The 16656-nt window shown below is 39.3% G+C and overlaps 1 protein-coding gene and 1 long non-coding RNA gene across 4 annotated transcripts; both read right to left on the bottom strand.

Moving 5' to 3' along the window:
• Window positions 1-5316: 5316 nt before the first annotated feature.
• Window positions 5317-5805, bottom strand: LOC138927900 (uncharacterized). Its single transcript, XR_011444350.1, has 3 exons — window positions 5702-5805; window positions 5567-5600; window positions 5317-5507 (listed from the first exon to the last, which is right to left on the bottom strand). It is a non-coding gene; the product is annotated as an uncharacterized lncRNA (long non-coding RNA).
• Window positions 5806-6234: 429 nt separating this feature from the next.
• LOC108073615 (uncharacterized) lies at window positions 6235-12559 on the bottom strand. Of its 3 annotated transcripts, none has more exons than XM_017165310.3 (7): window positions 12382-12559; window positions 11492-11825; window positions 8687-9026; window positions 8331-8539; window positions 7661-7916; window positions 7043-7527; window positions 6235-6785 (listed from the first exon to the last, which is right to left on the bottom strand). In XM_017165310.3, the coding sequence occupies exons 2-7, from the start codon at window positions 11721-11723 to the stop codon at window positions 6571-6573; spliced, it is 1737 nt and encodes a 578-aa protein (XP_017020799.1). In that variant the 5' UTR covers window positions 11724-11825; window positions 12382-12559; the 3' UTR covers window positions 6235-6570. The 3 variants fall into 3 exon arrangements, with proteins under 3 accessions (XP_017020799.1, XP_041631779.1, XP_070143554.1); XM_041775845.2 differs by having other exon boundaries at window positions 11492-11785; XM_070287453.1 differs by having other exon boundaries at window positions 11492-11785; window positions 12392-12559.
• Window positions 12560-16656: the final 4097 nt, after the last annotated feature.

Here is a 16656-nt window from a genome sequence, read left to right as displayed (position 1 = left end):
AATTTTCTTCAGTGCTTTGGAGTCATAACCAGGCACAAGCCTGAAGCTTGTGGTTTTAGCCTGGGCTCTTTGATCTGGGCCTGGCACTGCCACTGCCACTTGTTATTCTACTTTGGTCCTCCTTAGAGGTGCGTGAGGGGAATTGCTTGAGAAGTTGAAAAGAAAATTAACCAAACAGCAGGTTTTCTTTTTTATTTACGCTAAATTATGTTCCAAGCTTCCAGCAGGCGGACAGAACTGCTGTAGTTACACTTTATATAGTCACTGCATAATGGTTATAGTCATGCCAATCCACATCCACTGTGTTTGTGCTCTGTCTGTATCTCTCTCGAATTAAAAGGGTATTTTGCCGGTGATGTCATCAGAGGTTAAGACCCGTTTCGGAAGAGTAGCTTCTGCATAAACCCATAACCATTTCAGGGTTTAATCGCTTGAACTCCAATGAACTTGTCAAAGAGGTGGTGGGATTTAAAATGTACAATATTTTCTACTTAAATTAAAATAGTGTAAAATTACAAAGGCTTAAATAAAAGTCATAAATGTTGCTTAAAATAAGGAAATACCTTAACATGTACCTGCACTTCTCTTAAAATTTAACTTAAATATAATCTCTTCATAGCAAATTTCCCAACATCATGCTCATAAATCAAAAGCTCTCGACAAAAATCTGGCCAAAATGGTGTTTAACCCCCTTTACCACTTTAATTTTCCCATTTCGAGCCGCAAACAATTCCCCTATTTGACACCAATTCTTGGTTACCCCTTCGTTGCCCCCCTCAACAACAAAAAAAAACCACGCATAATTCATAATAATAATCATTAAAAAGTGCGACTGTCATTAGCCCAGAATCTCAGTTCGGAAACAAAACAGAAACCAAAACAGAACGTCCGCTGATGATGGCTAAAAACAATGAGCCGCCGCTGCTGCTGCTCGGCTGTTCCATTTTTCGTGGTTCTGCCAGATCACGATTATTGCCCAAAGATAACCCAGATGTTGTTGTTTTTGGGGCCACGGTTGGTTTGGGCCCAACATTTGGTTGCAATTTGCCGCCAGAACTCTCTACCACCTTGCACAGATGCACCCTGGATGCCACAGATCTCTGCCAGATCTGACACGAATCCAAATCTCGAGTTCAGATCGCAAATAATTAGATGCTAAGCCCAAGGAGGAGGAGGAGAAGGGGTTTGGGTAATTACCCCTAGGAAACGCTTTCCAGCTGCGTTTGATCATCGCTGATGAGCGTTAATTATTCCAGCTGAAAGGAAAAAAGTGATCTCTATAAGGTTACACATTGGGAAAAAAGAGGTAAGACTTGAATTTAAAATTTAGAATTAATAAATATATTTGGGAATAGGAAAATTTAAGCATTTTCAACTTATAAGAAGTCCTAGAATAAATTAAAATATATCAATGTGTTAAGTACTTCATTTTTTTCTCTCAGAAAAGCCTAAGATCAATCCTTTACAAAGTTAAATTTCTTCAAATAAAAATATTCATATTATGTAAATTTCATTTAAATATTTTCTCAACCTTTTTGTTACTTTTTAGCCACAAAAAATAAAATGATCTCTGTTCAGGTCAGGAGCTTATGTTCCCGCCCCCCGCGACTCCGAAGCGCTCCCGCTTCATCAAAGCTCCCCAGCTCGCTCTCTCGCTCCCGCTCTTCTAGCGGATGCTTCGGCTCTGGCCGATCGTCGCATCGCTGAGCGGCCGCTCCCGCTCTCCTAGTTGTTTGATCTCCCACTCCAGCTTGTACATTTTAATTCCTAATTACACTCATAAAAATAATTTTCTAGATTTAAGAAAAATAGCCATAAAAAAAAATCGCCCTTAAACTAAGAAAAATTTTCTGGAATTAAGAAAAGGTTTTCATGAATTTAAGGCAAGGCACAGTAAAATAAAGAATAGCCGCCATAAATACACTTTTTTAGGGTTAATTTACATATTTTCCTCAAATATAGGGCAAAATTTTCGGATTTGCTTCTTTCATTTTCTTTCTTTAATTACGGGCGAATTTTCTTAAATTACGGGAGAATTTTCTTTGTTTTGCTGGTCAACTTTTCGTAAAACTATGGCGGATTCTTTTCGCAAATTCCACACGCGTGCACATACAATTCCCAACTGGTTCAAACGTCTCTGGCATGAGGTGACGGTGGCCGGCCAACACTTAGTAAGAGCAAGTCTCTCTTGCAACACCGAAAGTGTTAGCATTTTGGCCGCCTTTGTTAATAAACAATAATAATATTGTGTTTGTTGTAAACAACAACAAAAAATATTATTATTAATATTTATTAACAACATTTTTACAACAAATATAATATTATTTCTTATTTATTAACAATATTATTTACAACAAAAATAATATTATTGCTTATTTACAAATACAGCAGCAGCAACAACAAACAATTGCAACTTACCTTAAATTTTTCTACATTCAAGAAAAATCGTTCTAAATGTAAGAAAAAATTCACCTTCAATTTGAGTAAAATTTGTCCCATTTTTAGGACAAATCTCCTTATAAACAAGAAAATGTTTCTTCATTTAAGAAAAATCGCCCTAGATTTAGGAAAGATTCTTTCCTCAATTTTAGGGCAAATTTTCTCAAATCTAGAGCGACTCGCCTTTGGAACCGTTTCTATGGCGAATTTCTAAAAACACGGGCGAAAAGCGGCTTTTCTAGGGCGATTTTAGGCAAAAATTTTTATGAGTGTAGAACTCGAATAAAGCGGATCATACGATTTTATATATTCTGAAAATAACCACGCCCCCCCGGCCTACTACTATTTCTCTTTGCGTTTGGTGGTGATTTTTTTCTCTTGCGCGATTTCGATATTTCTACTCCGGTGTTCTTTTCACTGACTGCGGCGCGGGAAGTGATTGTTTTGTGCCTATCTGGAAACTGAAGGAAGTTTTCCCCCCTCGAGCCGAACAATCTCGATACACATAAGTATCTCGCCTGCCTTTTTGGCAAGAAGAAATGAAAACTTTCACGAGTCGGTTTTACTTTCGTCTTCGTCAGCTGCTGCTTCTGCTCGCATTCTAATCCCCAACAGCAGTGGCGGCGGCTCATTAAGTTGTTCACCCGGCTTCTTGGCCAAGATCGTTGGCCCCATTATGCACAGGTCCACGACTATACTCTATACTGACTGTGAGTGACTCCCCGTCGGCTGTGGAGGGGCTAGAAAATGCAGCGTTATGCTCTCCTAAGCAATCTGTCGGCTGCCATCTGGAGAGTGTGCGTTCCAGAAGGGAAACGGAAGCCGAATCTCCGAGATTTATGTGTGCCACATGCTAATCAACGTCAAAACGCGAGGCGGCAGTGGGTGAAACTGGAAATCTGAGCACCCGCCGCCGCCGCCAATGGTTGCGGTGGTGCAGTGGTGCGGCGGCCCATTCAAATGGGTGAAGGTGAAGGCAAAAGGCTTGGACTTGGTTGCGGATTCTTAAAGATCAAAGATGCACAAAGAAAAATGGTTATTTATTTTATATAACTAACTATTTTAAGCGTAGATAATTATACAAATAAAATAAGAGTTCAGTTTGGTTTGGAGTTGAGAAAGTTATCTTTTTTATGTTGTCATCTCAAGCCCTATTTGCATTATAATAGTTTGTATTCTTAACAAATCTGTTCCGCTTTTAACACTATAAAATCCCAATAAAATATCAAAAGAATATATTTTACTAAAAAATCTTTTTAGTTTATGTTTTTGTATGTAAGTTTGTATATTTCTCTTATTTTTTTAAGTTAAGCTTAACTTTTAATGATTATTCTGAGTGTGGTCTGTCTTGCAGATGAGAAAGTTTATTTATTTAGTATTTTGTTTTCTATTTCTTTACTTTTTTTTTTGTTTTTAGCAAACGCGATCTTAACGCTCACTTGGTTTTTGTGTTCTAATAATACTTCGTTGCCCGGCAAGCGGGGCAAACAAAAGGCCAGACAAACCTTTTGTATCTGATGACGACGACGACGATGATGATGAAAATCCCAACCTAATGGCTTTTCTATGCAAAATCCAGCTAGCCCCAAGTCCAGGCAGGCACTTCAATCAGAAAGTTTCCAGAACGCCTTTCGCTGTGCCTCCAAAGTGGGCACGTCCCAGCCGAATGGAGTCTCGGTTTTGGTTTTGGTTTCAGTATTGCAACTGGGTACCTGGGAGTTCCCATGTTGGGCAACCGGCAGCGGTAACAAGACGATACCCCCCTTGTCCCAGCTGCAGTTTTATGCCTCCAGTCGGTTTATTCTGTTTCATGTTTTATTTTTTATCTGCCGGCTTCCGTTTGAGAGGCAGAACTTGGGCCCTAAAACACTGTGTGTGCTGTGTGCCACTTTCATGCAAATCGCTGTCTGACGACGAGCCGACGTCTTAACATAATTTCGTAATTTTTGAAAATAGTGGCGACACATTCAGCATTCGCTTGTAACCCTCATGGAATCGTTAAGAACCCATTTCCGAAATATTTGTAGTCGTCTGCCAAAGAGCTCTGATGATGATGATGATGATGATGATGATGATGACTACATTTTCGCAAAGCTTCTGCGCCGGAAGTGAGAACTTGTAGGAGGCGGAAATCTATTTTTGGCAATTGACAAATTGGCAGACTTTACTTTCCTAAAAAGTTAACGGATATTATAGTCTGACTTATGTTTACCCTGCAGTACCATTCATCAACATTTCATCAACGTTTCATCAATAGCCGAAGCGTTTTGTTGATGATTAAGCGATGAATTGCCATACAAATTACTGATGAATTTAACATGGGCATGTCATAGGCTGTCATCAACAGCAATTCATCAACATTTAAGCATCATTTCATCGATGAATTATTGATGAAATACTGATGAAAGGCTGATGAAATGTTGATGAAATACTGATGAATTACTGATGAAATACTGATGAAATGTTGATGAAATACTGATGAAATGTTGATGAAATACTGATGAAATGTTGATGAAATACTGATGAAATGTTGATGAAATACTGATGAAATGTTGATGAAATACTGATGAAATGTTGATGAAATACTGATGAATCATCAACATTTCATCAGTATTTCATCAACATTTCATCAGTATTTCATCAACATTTCATCAGTATTTCATCAACATTTCATCAGTATATCATCAACATTTCATCAGTATTTCATCAACATTTCATCAGTATTTCATCAACATTTCATCAGTATTTCATCAACATTTCATCAGTATTTCATCAACATTTCATCAATATTTGATCGATGAAATTATGATGATTCTTCGATGAATTATTGATGATTTTTTTTTTTCATATATAATATTAAATTCTTGAGATTTTATTAATATTATTTATTCTTACTAATTCTAAACCAACACTAAGACACAAATATAAACAATTAACATTAAATCCATATATTGAAAGGCCTCAGGGTCTGTTTGCTACTCGGTTTTCCACTTTTTATTGACGTAGACCAAATTTTTTGCGCAGTAACTTCTCTGGAGGCTCAGTTCTATCCACTTGGGCAATTGCATCTACAAAAAAATAATAATTAATCAAGGGAATAATAATAATACAATTAAATAGAATTTACCCAAAAGATCCTCGTTTCAATATGTTGGCCATTACTGCGATCAGAAAAGAAAAAAATAATATAATATATAATATATAATAATTAAAATAATACACATAGGCTTTTATTTAATTAAAAACACTTCACTTTACTCACCTTTTTATATATTCCAATAAGGCCCGGAACGAATTTATTTAATAATATATTTATTAATTAATGAAACACACGACACTTCTGCAGTGCAGAGCACTTCAACTTCGAATGCAAAGGGAATAAGAAGAAGCAAGACAAAACCGAAAACCGTTGCTCCGAAAATATGGAGTCGAACCTTCGAGAATCTATTTTAATTGCGTCTTCTACTTTGTTTCGGACTTCAAAAAACGAAGCCCATGCAAATTGTTTTTGTTTTTTTTTGCATGCACCGACAAATCAGACTCGAAGGGAGTTCGGGTCTCCGAAGGGAGTTCGGGTTCAAGTAGCAGTCGGCAGAGCGTCGATTCTGTCGGCGTCGCAGTCGGCGCGTTGATGATTTGTTGATGAAAAAGCCTACTGATGAAATGTGGTACTGCAGGGTAGTTAGTCACCAGAATAGTTCTTTTACCTTAACTCCTCCCTTAAAATACTCCAATAAAAATAAAATGCCATCGTTTAAGTATCTAAAGTAAAAAATATATATTTCTTTTCTGGGCATAAATAATTTATACAAAATTCGTACATCTAAGAGTCTACGGGCTAATCTCGCTCTATGAGAAGGGGTTCTGTCCGCATGTGCTTACTCGTGATTGCACAGTTAAAGCTCGGCCAGAGCCCAAGTCGAGTTCACAATTATGTAAATTCGGGGATGCTGATCCCGCTGGTACCGTTGGAGTTGCCTGGCTAAGATGGGGGAGTAGCTATGCTCAGTCATCTTCAGCTAAATGGTGATGTCCCATCTCTCTCTCTCTGTGGCATTCAGCAAGACAAGTGGGCATAGCAGGAAGTCAAAGGAGTGGGTTGAATGGGTGGGGTATGGAGTGGGAAAGCACCTACAAGGTGCACTGATACTGCTGCTGCTGCTGCAGAGCACGCGGCAGCGTCTTGTGCGGCAGGTGGGCGACCATCGGGGGAGAGCGGCAGCGACGGGAGGAGGAACGGATCCGCTGGCGCTGCAGCAGTACGATGCAAATGCTGATGATTATCACAGATAGCGAGACGGTAACCAGCACGCTGCTCAGATGGGAGCTAATATAACGCAAAACAGCTACACGAAACGAAAAAAAAAATCAGGAAAAAATATTAGACAAAAAGAAAAGGCAGTTTTTAATACAAAAATATATTTAAAAGTATCTTAAGAATCGATAAAAAATGTTCAAAAGAATAGAAAGTATTTAGAAAATTTAATTACAATTTTTCAAAGTAAATTATAAAATATTTAATGAACTTTAGAATATGGGATTGATTTTTCAGTGTAAATAGTGGTCACCAAAGAATCACGACTGCCGCTGACAGGCCACTTACCTTTATCCTCATCGTTCCCACTGGGTGGCGAACCCACCTCCAGCGGCATCCAGGAGCTGTGTGCCTGGTCCACAACCAGTTTGGCGTACTTAGTGCCCACCACAGGCTCCAGGTGACGTCCTACCGCCGGCTCTTCTGCCAAGTTGTTCACCTCGTTGAAGTCCAGAGACCTGCCCTGTCCTCCTCTCAGAGGAGCTGCCTGCTCCGTGGAGGGAGATGGCGGCTGGGTTTCCTCCACCACTGTGGCCTGCTCTCCGGACTCGGACTCTGGATCGTTTTGAGACTCGGATTCTGGCTCCTTTAGCACCAGTTCGGTTTTGTTCACATAGCGCATCTGGCGAAGCTCCCTGCCCAGTCGCTGGTCCTCGTCCGGCTCGAAGGGATCGTTGGGTTCATAGGCGGCGGCCACTCCATTCTTACCGGGCACAGTGAAGCTTGCGCGGACCGTCTGCATGCCGGACTGATAGCTGCAGACCACCACGAAGCTAGGAGGGTATTGAGGTGAGAAATATTTTAAGTAATTAATTTCTTCCTAAATGAAATTCTTTTTAAGGCTTTTATATATAAAATTATTATCTCTTTTTAGTTATTATTAAATATATATCATTAAGTACTTACCGTCTTGTACTATGGGTAAAGATGCCCAGGTTTTCCTGCACTGTAATGAAGGTCTCCACCGTGTTGGTCTCCGGCTTTACCAAGCTGCCGCACTCCTTGTGGTCTATCCTCATGGTGTATTTGTCTGCGGCATCACTGGCATCACCCTTGACTCCACAATTGCCACCATCCACGACGATACGACCGCCGAAATATGGACCAGTTTCCACCTCGATTTCTGAGGCATGTGGCAGGCATTGGGTGGCATGGGCGGAGACTGGAAAAAAACATTTTTGAAATGGGATTTAATAAAGAAATAAATATAATATTAATCTACTAAATATTGTTAACTTAAATTAAGAAAAGAATCTAATTGTTAGCTTTTAAATTTAAATTTATTCGAATTTTAACAGACAATACTTGACAAATTTTCCTTGCTTGAAGAAGACGTTCTGCATACAAATGAATCGCTCTCATTTCTAATTTAATTTGGAATTAATACGCTTTCACTTTTTAAATAAAGTTTAATTTAAAATGAAAAGTAAAAGAATAAAACGTTTTAGATACAGTTATGGTACATTTCTGGAAATGTTCATTTTAATGAACTGCCTTTCCGGTCAAAAAGAAAACAGGAAGTTGTGGAGAAGATGGTTAGCATTATAAATTATTTTTTATAAATGTTTATACTCACAGCCCTTGGTGGGAATGATGATGCTCTGGCCAGGCAGGTGACCAGATCCACTTTCAATTTCATTCTCATCATGAAACTCGGCTCGGGCGTTAGAGCTGCGAGTACCGCTCGCCTGGAGGCGTCTCTGGGCGGCTGGGCGGATGTGGAAACTGTATCTGGTGGCCATGCGTAAGTTGTCGACTGCAGCGGCAAAGTGCTGGATTTGGGGACTAAATTTTTGGTTAAAGAATGAAAAGTTTATTTAGTTAATTAAAATTTTTTTTTTTTTTAACATTTAAATAAAATTCACATTTTCTTAGAAAGCGTAGAGGTAAATCTCTTGACAATAGCTTGCCTTATATGGCAATACCACTTACCCTAAGGGATCATGCTCCTCCTTTGGCTCTTGTTCCTGCTCCTGCTGTTCCTTATCCTCCAGGGATACCTCGGCGGCAGTGCCGTTGACCAATTTGACACGACACCGCTGTGGGCCATAGTTCTGCATCTCGCAGTAGAAGATCTGGAATGCCAATGCCCGGGGCGGTTCCACATCGCCGCTCATATTTGTCGTTGAGCTTAAGCTGGAGTTGGTGCCGGAGCTGGAGCTGGAGCTGCTGCTGCCGCTCGAATCTGTGTCATGGGCCGACGGCACGAATTCAACTTCCCAGGTCAGATTCACCGATTTGTAATTTGGTTCACCGGCGACGCCGCGTATCTCTATCGAAGGTTACAAAAGCATGAGCATGGGCACAAACGGGAAAACGGGGTTACAGCCAAGATTCGTGGCAATGGCAGTGGCACTGGGAGTTGCAGTTGAAGCTAAAGAGTTGGAGTCTAAGGCACTGCTTGCATGCAAATCAGCTACCATGGTTACTTAGTTACCAGCAGTTCAGTTCAGTGCAGTGCAGTGAGTTTGGGGGCAAAGAACTCGTTTCCCGCCGGAGTCAGACACGCTTTTGGATTAGTTCTGTTTCATTTGGTCGTTTTTGTGGCCACCTCTAAGTGGTTGTTCCCACTGTCAGCTAAGATCTGCACTTGGAGAAATGCAGGGGCAAAAGAAATAACTTAAGGAAATGCAAACAGGAAGTTTACTCTCAACGATATCAGACGCTTCGTTCACTTGGAATATCAAGGAAGTGTTCTTTTGACTTTATTATAAGGCGATGTTCAACCTTTCCTAAATTAAAACTCATCGAAGAAATAAATATTTAATATTAATATCATAATATAATATATATAAAGAAACTTCTACAACCTTTTCTCTTCATACACAATCGACTAAAGTGTGCTGGCAGTTGGAGCAGAAGTCGTTCGCCACTTTTTCAACTGCGAGTGATGGAGGATCTGACTCAAAGTGTGACGTGAATTAGCCAAGGGGAGCTGGCAGTTAAGGCGGAATAAAAACTAGACCTGGCGATGATGCTGGGCGGGTAATGGGATAGGTAATGGGGTTGGAGGCAACTCAAGTAGACGTGGCTAAGACTGAAGTGAACAAGAGCTTTTAGATGAAGGAGCAAGAATGTTGCATAAAATGGCAGCATGAAGGCTCTTGTGTCTGATTTATTTCGGTCATTGGTGCAAAATCTCCAAGAAACTCGTGAGAAACTGCTGCACTCCAGTTAACCATTAAGTACTTTGCTCAAGAACTGTAATATATTGAATTATGTTAAGCACCTGGCATTAAATTAATTTAGATTTCGATTTTAGATTTTAGCCTTTTTCGCAGCAAACAATCAATCCCTGGGCAATTACCCATTAATCTCCGCATCGAAAGATCGTTAATTTACAATTTTCCTTAGCCACTTAGCCCCGATTTCCAGGCGATTTCCCAAGCCAGCTTTGGTGACTTCTTCTGAGCCAAAAGAACCTTGCATAATCCGCAATTAGAAATGCCATTTGCCGATGCCTGGCATCGCTCGCTCTCGTCGGTGGTGGTTTATGCGGCCAATGTTGCCCATGTTGCACATGTTGCCATTGCTGATGTTGCAGCTTCGTGTTGCCGGCTGCTTTTCCCATGTTGAAATCATTGACACCGATTTTGTGTGTGCATGGCGGCGGCAGTCAGCCACATTTTTAGGCGAATTTCACACAGAGAACATGGAAAAGTGAAAATTCTGCCATGGCATAAATTCTGACATCGGGGCTACGTGGAAATGCCATTGCATTTGAGCCAAAAAAAAAAAACTGATTAGAAAATGCCACAAATGATGACAGGTCTCCCTCCACAGACTCCGCTGCAGCTCAGTTGCAGCATCGCTTCGATTAATGGATTATTCTGTGGTCTTGGGAAGTCCATCGATGATGAGGCACTAAAATTTGGATATGCCATATCACTGCAGGTTATGTAAGACGGGAAGGAAGTGGAGGAGAGCTCACACCAGGCCTGGGATCCATTAATTTCCAATGTCTGCCTCCCCAGAATCGCTGACTCTTTAATTGCAAACCGCCCCGGGAAGTGCCATAATATCTGTTCAATCCGACAAATTGCCTCCAATCTGGCCAGATCCCGATCTTGATCTGTCACCGCCCGTGATGTAATTGCTGTGCTTTAACTAATTCGATTAAAGCCCGAGAGAAAGAGAGTTTTTGTGCTGTGTGTGTGTGCCTAACAATTACTGGCATTTTGCCGCGCTCTAATGACACTTTTGCTCTCCATCAAAGATCTCCGGGCAATTTCCGCTCTGCGGTTCTAATGGGCGTGGCAGCGCCCTCTTTTAGCAGCCTGAAGGAAATGTCGGCACATTTCCCAGTTGATTGGAGGAAAAAAACACATAAAAAAGTCACCCGCCGGACAAGTTCGCTGCCTGAGTCTTTTGTTTTTGCAGCGCAAACAATTTTCGCTACCAAGGGCAGACATAGGGAAAATAACTCAAGGAACATAACTAGGTTCAGGGGAAAAAAGCGATCCGATCGTGACCAAATGCAATTAGCCAGGCTGCAAACAGGGAAGGCAGCACTGAAAAAATACTATTTTGCAAATAACTTTAATACAACTCGAAGCCTTTTCTTTTGATTTTCTATTTTAAATGTTCTTGCAATTTTTATAAGAAAGTTTTCTCGTTTTTAATAAATTTATACATTTTCTTTTCGTGCAGACAATATGCTTGCCTTTGGTTACTGCAACTCCAACTGGCCCTGCAACTTGAATGCTTGGTTGTACCTCCTCGACTCTTAGGACTCACCGTATTTGCTGCCAGCCTTGGCATTGGCATTGGCAATGGCATTGTTAGTGCCAGCAGCAGATGTGGTTGTTGCTGCCGTCGTTTCTGTTGCGGTTGTCGATGTCGCCGCATTGTTGATGTTGTTGCTGTTCTTGGGGATCGCCAGCAATGCTGCCGGCAGCAATAGCAACAGGCACAGCAGCAGCAGCAGCATGTTGCAGCTGCCGTGGCCCGCCATTGATTTCGTTGACATTATTTTCGGTTGATTTATTTAAGTTTGCTATTTGTTCTCATCAAATGTGTGTCAGTCGGGAGCTATTGGGCGAATTGAACGTGAGGGAAAATGCAAGTGTTGCTGTTGGTACAAAAGCACGGGGTTATCTTTTTTTAGATTGATCGATAGGAATGGATATACTATGAAGGGTGATTTAGTCCTTTGCCAAGTCAATTTATTATTTATTTAGTTATTAAAAATTCTTATTAACATTTTTTTAGTTAAAAATACTATTAAATGGGCAATGAGATAAATTTAAAATAATTTATAATTTTACAAAATTTAAAAATATAATATTTATTTAAACAAATTAGCTTTTTTTTTGATAATTATATACAAAATGTTGCTCAATATATTAAAAGAAAATATCCTGCATTAACAAAACTACACAGGAAATGTTTTTTATAAAAAATAAAATTTATTTAAACATTTATAACAATGTTTTGGATTTTCTTTTTAAAATATTTCTATTTTCATATTAATTATAAGAAGTATATTAAATGTATTATCTAATTATAAATATATTTTGTTATATTGTTATTATGCGTTATATATTTTTTGATATCATAAAAATTTGTGTTTTTAATTGTTTTTATGTGTTTTTTATTTTTTAGAATTTCTTGTAATCAATTCTAACCAGTATTTACGGTTTTTTTGCTCTCAAAGAGCACTTTTTGGTCTTGCTAAATTTCACTATTGTCCACAAAAATAAATCCCATTGGTCACAGCACACAAAATTGGTTAACTGCCGCTAGAATTCGATTTGATTTAAAATATTTTTCGAGTTTTTCCGACGCCGAACCGCTTGGCTTTGCCTGTGCCGCACAACTGAGGCTTCTGCCTGGTTGGGGCTTGTGATTTCGAGCCAACATCTGGCCAAGTCGGATCAGCTGTGGCCAACAGCGAACCCGAACCCGACTGTAAGCCCGAACCAATGCCAAGGCCGAGCAAAGGAAAAGCTTTCCCCGGCGAGCTTTTCTCTCTCTCTCTCCCTCTGTCTCTTTTGTGTTGTGTGGAAATGGGAAAATGCTTTCGGCCTTATCAGAGTCCGGTTATCAGTTGACAAACAGCTCGAAGTTGCAGCCGTGTGTTTTATTTTCGTTTCCAAAGGCTAAATTAAAAATCCATATCGGTCCAAGCTTTTTCCATAATTAAGGCGTGCTTGGCCAGCTTTAACTTCCATAAATTTTGCATTGTTGATTCGATCGGATCACTTTCCCTTTTCTCCGGCTGCTTATTGCCCATTGTCTTGTGCTTTTTTTTTTCTAGCCAAGTTTTCTGTTTTCTTGTTGTTTATGCTGTGTTGTTGCTCTTTGCAGCTGGCTTTGATTAATGCTTAATCAGCAATATTATTGTTATTAGGTTTCTATAGCGGGCCGGCATTTTCATAAATAATTTGCTCGCCGCTTTTGTCGAACTCAGTCAATTATAAAACCGAACAAAAAGTTTCTCTGCGACAAAAGACGACGAAAAAAATAAATGCTGTGGAGTACGCAATGAGTGGCATAATGAGTGTCTATAATTAATTGTTAGCACTCGTTGCATAATCGGGCCCTTTGTTAGCCAGGATGATATAAAATCGAAGCGGAGAGGTATGGCTATTTATAGGATTTTTAATTGATGGTTTATTTTATTTTAATTAAAAAATTTCAACTATTAGATGAAACAGAAATAAATATTCCTCTTATGTTTAATTTGAAATATTATTAATACATAAAAAATATATTTTAAATAATGAAAAAATAATTATAAAATTTTAAGTAAAAAATAAATAAATATTCTAATTTCTATTATAATATTTAATGACTTTTTTATTCTCCTTTTTCTTTTTTATACAATTTTTAAAGCCCTTATTTATAAAGAGTTTTTCATTAATTTACAAATTTCAAAATATTTTCTTGTAATAGCAAATAATTAGCCCTAAAGTTAGCACTTTTTAAAAATAAAATAATTGTTATAAAATATTTAATTTCAAAATAAGAATTCCATAAAGACACAAACTTTTGTTATACAGCTTTAAAGCTTAAAAACTAAATTTTCTTATTTTTATTAAGATCATAAAAACGAAGGTCGTCATAACGGGGTCATATAAAAATATTTAAAAAAATACCCTAAGAAATATATTTTATTTTACATTACAAAAATTACATCGGCCCTTCCAAGCAATTAACATCTTTATTGAGGTAATTTGCTTCCGTTCAGCTCGCCTGCTTATCGCAGGCTTTGGCTCCTTGATTAACTTAAGCATTTTATATCGCCTAATTTCCATCGCTTTCGCTCCGAAAAAATATGAAAGTTATTAATCCAGGGACACGCATGGTAATTTCCGGTTATATATTAAGCTCCCGGTCCCTGGCCACCCATTTATATGATAATTAGACAGGTTAATAAATGTGATGTGACATAAAGGCAACGCAGGCTACTGGTTATTTTTAGGACATCAAGGCCAGGCTAGAACCCGAAACATTGTCCTGCCCGGCCTGCCACCTGTAACGTCATGTTCCCCCAGCGACAGGAAACTAGAAACATTTCTGCGCCGCCGAAAGTACACTTACCGGACATCAATAATGGAATGAAACCGACTCGGATCCATCAAGGGTCCCCCGACATCCGTGAGCAACACATTCCCCTAATTTCGCTAATTAAAAATTTAATGAGCCTTTCAAACTAAAAATACCGCCGACACGAAAGCCCAGGAGCTCGGAACAATTGGAACACCTGTTGGCCGAGTAAAACTCTTTGACGTGTTTCCCATGGGCCTAAGGGGTCTCGCAGGAGCCTTACCCAAAAAAAGAAATAGGGGGATTACAGGGGCACAAATTGAAATGTGTTTCCCATCGAATCAGTTAGGCTTTCAACCCCCAAGGGGCAAAAAAATGGGAAACTTTGGGCCCTGCCAGCAGCTGCTAACCGGGGTAAATCGAAAAGCGTTTTCCTCATTCTTATATTTTTTCGGTGTGCGCCTGAAAGTAGGCAACGAACGCCATTCCCGAGCGGCGCATAATTGAGTGGCGGCCATCATTGTCGTCGCCACAGCCAACTGATTTGCATACCGCCTAGTTCCTAGTCCAAGCTCTCCGCCAGGGTCTCGGTTTCACTCTGGCGTTGCCTTGGTCCCGGACTCATGTCATTAGCAGCCCTCCAGCGCAGCCAGCAGGACGAGGGGCGTTGCAGGGCGGTGAAAATTTACATGCCAACGCGTGACACACGCGGCGTATGCGCAACGTTCCTGGACGGTGGCGAACAGAGATGTTCTTTTGGGAGTTTTTTAGCTGAAATTTTTTGTTTAAACTTGGATTACTTTTAAGGTTTAAGAATTAATTTGTTTTGGAATATTTGCTATATTTGTTAGATTTTTAAAACACTTATTTTATTTTGTTTGGTTATTTTATAAAAAATTATACAACGATTCTTCAAGGAATTTCATAATATATGTATTTTTTTACGTTTTTTAAAACCCTTTAAAAAATTACCAACAAATTTGGCTTCTTCTGCTAATTCTTCTTCATTTCTTACTTCAATTTCAACAATGACCTGATGCAACTAAATAATTATTTTAATACTGTACTTAAACTTAGTTTAAGTTAATTTACGGTGGTTAGCACTGGTGTCGCCCTGTCGACCGCCTCGTTTTCGGCTGCGTTTGTTTGACTTCCCTTTCCTCATCCTAGCCGTTCCTCGCCAGGATTACATGTCTAGGGCACATCAAACAAGCTTACTTACCAATGACCTCGTTAATGACGCACATACACAATCGCACACTCAAACATTTACGCACACAGACTCAGAAACAAACACGAAAGCGAAAAGGCAACTTTGTGTGCGTTTCGCCATGCTGTTGAGTTTACTTTGTAATTTTCGCTTATCAGATTTATTTTTATTTTCATTTTTGATTTTTTTGTCAGCTGCCACACAATACAAGTAGACTGTTGGGAAATTAACTAGACTAATGGATGCCCTGTAATAAAAAGATCAAAACAAAAGTAAGATCTATAAATATATTCTAGAATTTTAAAACCAATTTCTTTTTTATTATATATTTCTTAGATGTTTCTTAAAAGCTAATTAATTTTTTTATTATTTCCAAAAATCAAGAATATTCTTACACTCCTTTTGCTACCTTACCCCTCCTAAGATCAACCTTGGGTGGAAGGGTATCGAAGGCATTACAACATCATCGACTCCTGCTGACGTCGTCGAATTCCCTTCTCTGGATCTGCGGGCACTGTTAAAGTAATTGCCTGGCCACTGTCGCAACCGCAATAAAAAAAAGCGCCTGATTGCCGCCGGCTTCCTTCTGTGCTCACTCGTCGTACCATTCATATCATTCGAATCATCAGCCTTCCTCCTTTAATGAACACCCTGCTAATAACTCTGACAATATGTTGGCTCATCCGCTTTGATGGTAATTACCGTTGACATCACTGCAGCGACAACTCCCGACTTTCCCTTTGTGAAACAAAAGCACAAGTGTATATGGCATTCTGATACTGTATTTATGTCATCGTCATATAACAATTAACACATGCTCTATGTTATTACAGTATACTAAGTTAAGTTAACTATTAATTAATTGGTCGAGCGCTGGCCACGTTCCTTTTGCTTGGTTTATGGCTTCGGGAAACTCATTTGCCTCCGGTTGAGGGTGTTCTCTCTCTCTCTGCCCAAAAGTATGCTAGTCAGCGTGTACATTAAATTTAAATAATACTTGTGTGTGTGTGTGTGGGTGTGGTTGTGGCATAGAGGTTACTACACATACATAACGAGGAGTATTTGTAAAAGAAAAAAAAAAAAAGTTACAAAACTTGTTTGTGTTTGTGTTTTGTGGAATCAACGCAAATCAGATTTACATATCAAAGGAATTGTTTTTGTTACACAACTTAACAGTGAACTACGTGCTAAAGGTGGTCAC

This window comes from Drosophila kikkawai, chromosome 2L (assembly GCF_030179895.1).
Source record: "Drosophila kikkawai strain 14028-0561.14 chromosome 2L, DkikHiC1v2, whole genome shotgun sequence".
Taxonomy (NCBI): domain Eukaryota; kingdom Metazoa; phylum Arthropoda; class Insecta; order Diptera; family Drosophilidae; genus Drosophila; species Drosophila kikkawai.
The sequence above is the reverse complement of the archived record's forward strand: the minus strand, read 5'-3'. Positions and strand labels throughout refer to the sequence as shown.

What these genes read in the sequence shown, in the direction of transcription:
- LOC108073615 (XM_017165310.3), bottom strand. Translation starts at nt 11,723, where the DNA reads ATGTCAACGAAATCAATGGCGGGCCACGGCAGCTGCAACATGCTGCTG. An exon ending in CAAGGCTGGCAGCAAATACG is followed by an intron (nt 9,027 to 11,491) that starts GTGAGTCCTAAG and finishes AACCTTCGATAG; the next exon opens with AGATACGCGGCGTCGCCGGT. An exon ending in GAGGAGCATGATCCCTTAGG is followed by an intron (nt 8,540 to 8,686) that starts GTAAGTGGTATT and finishes CCAAAAATTTAG; the next exon opens with TCCCCAAATCCAGCACTTTG.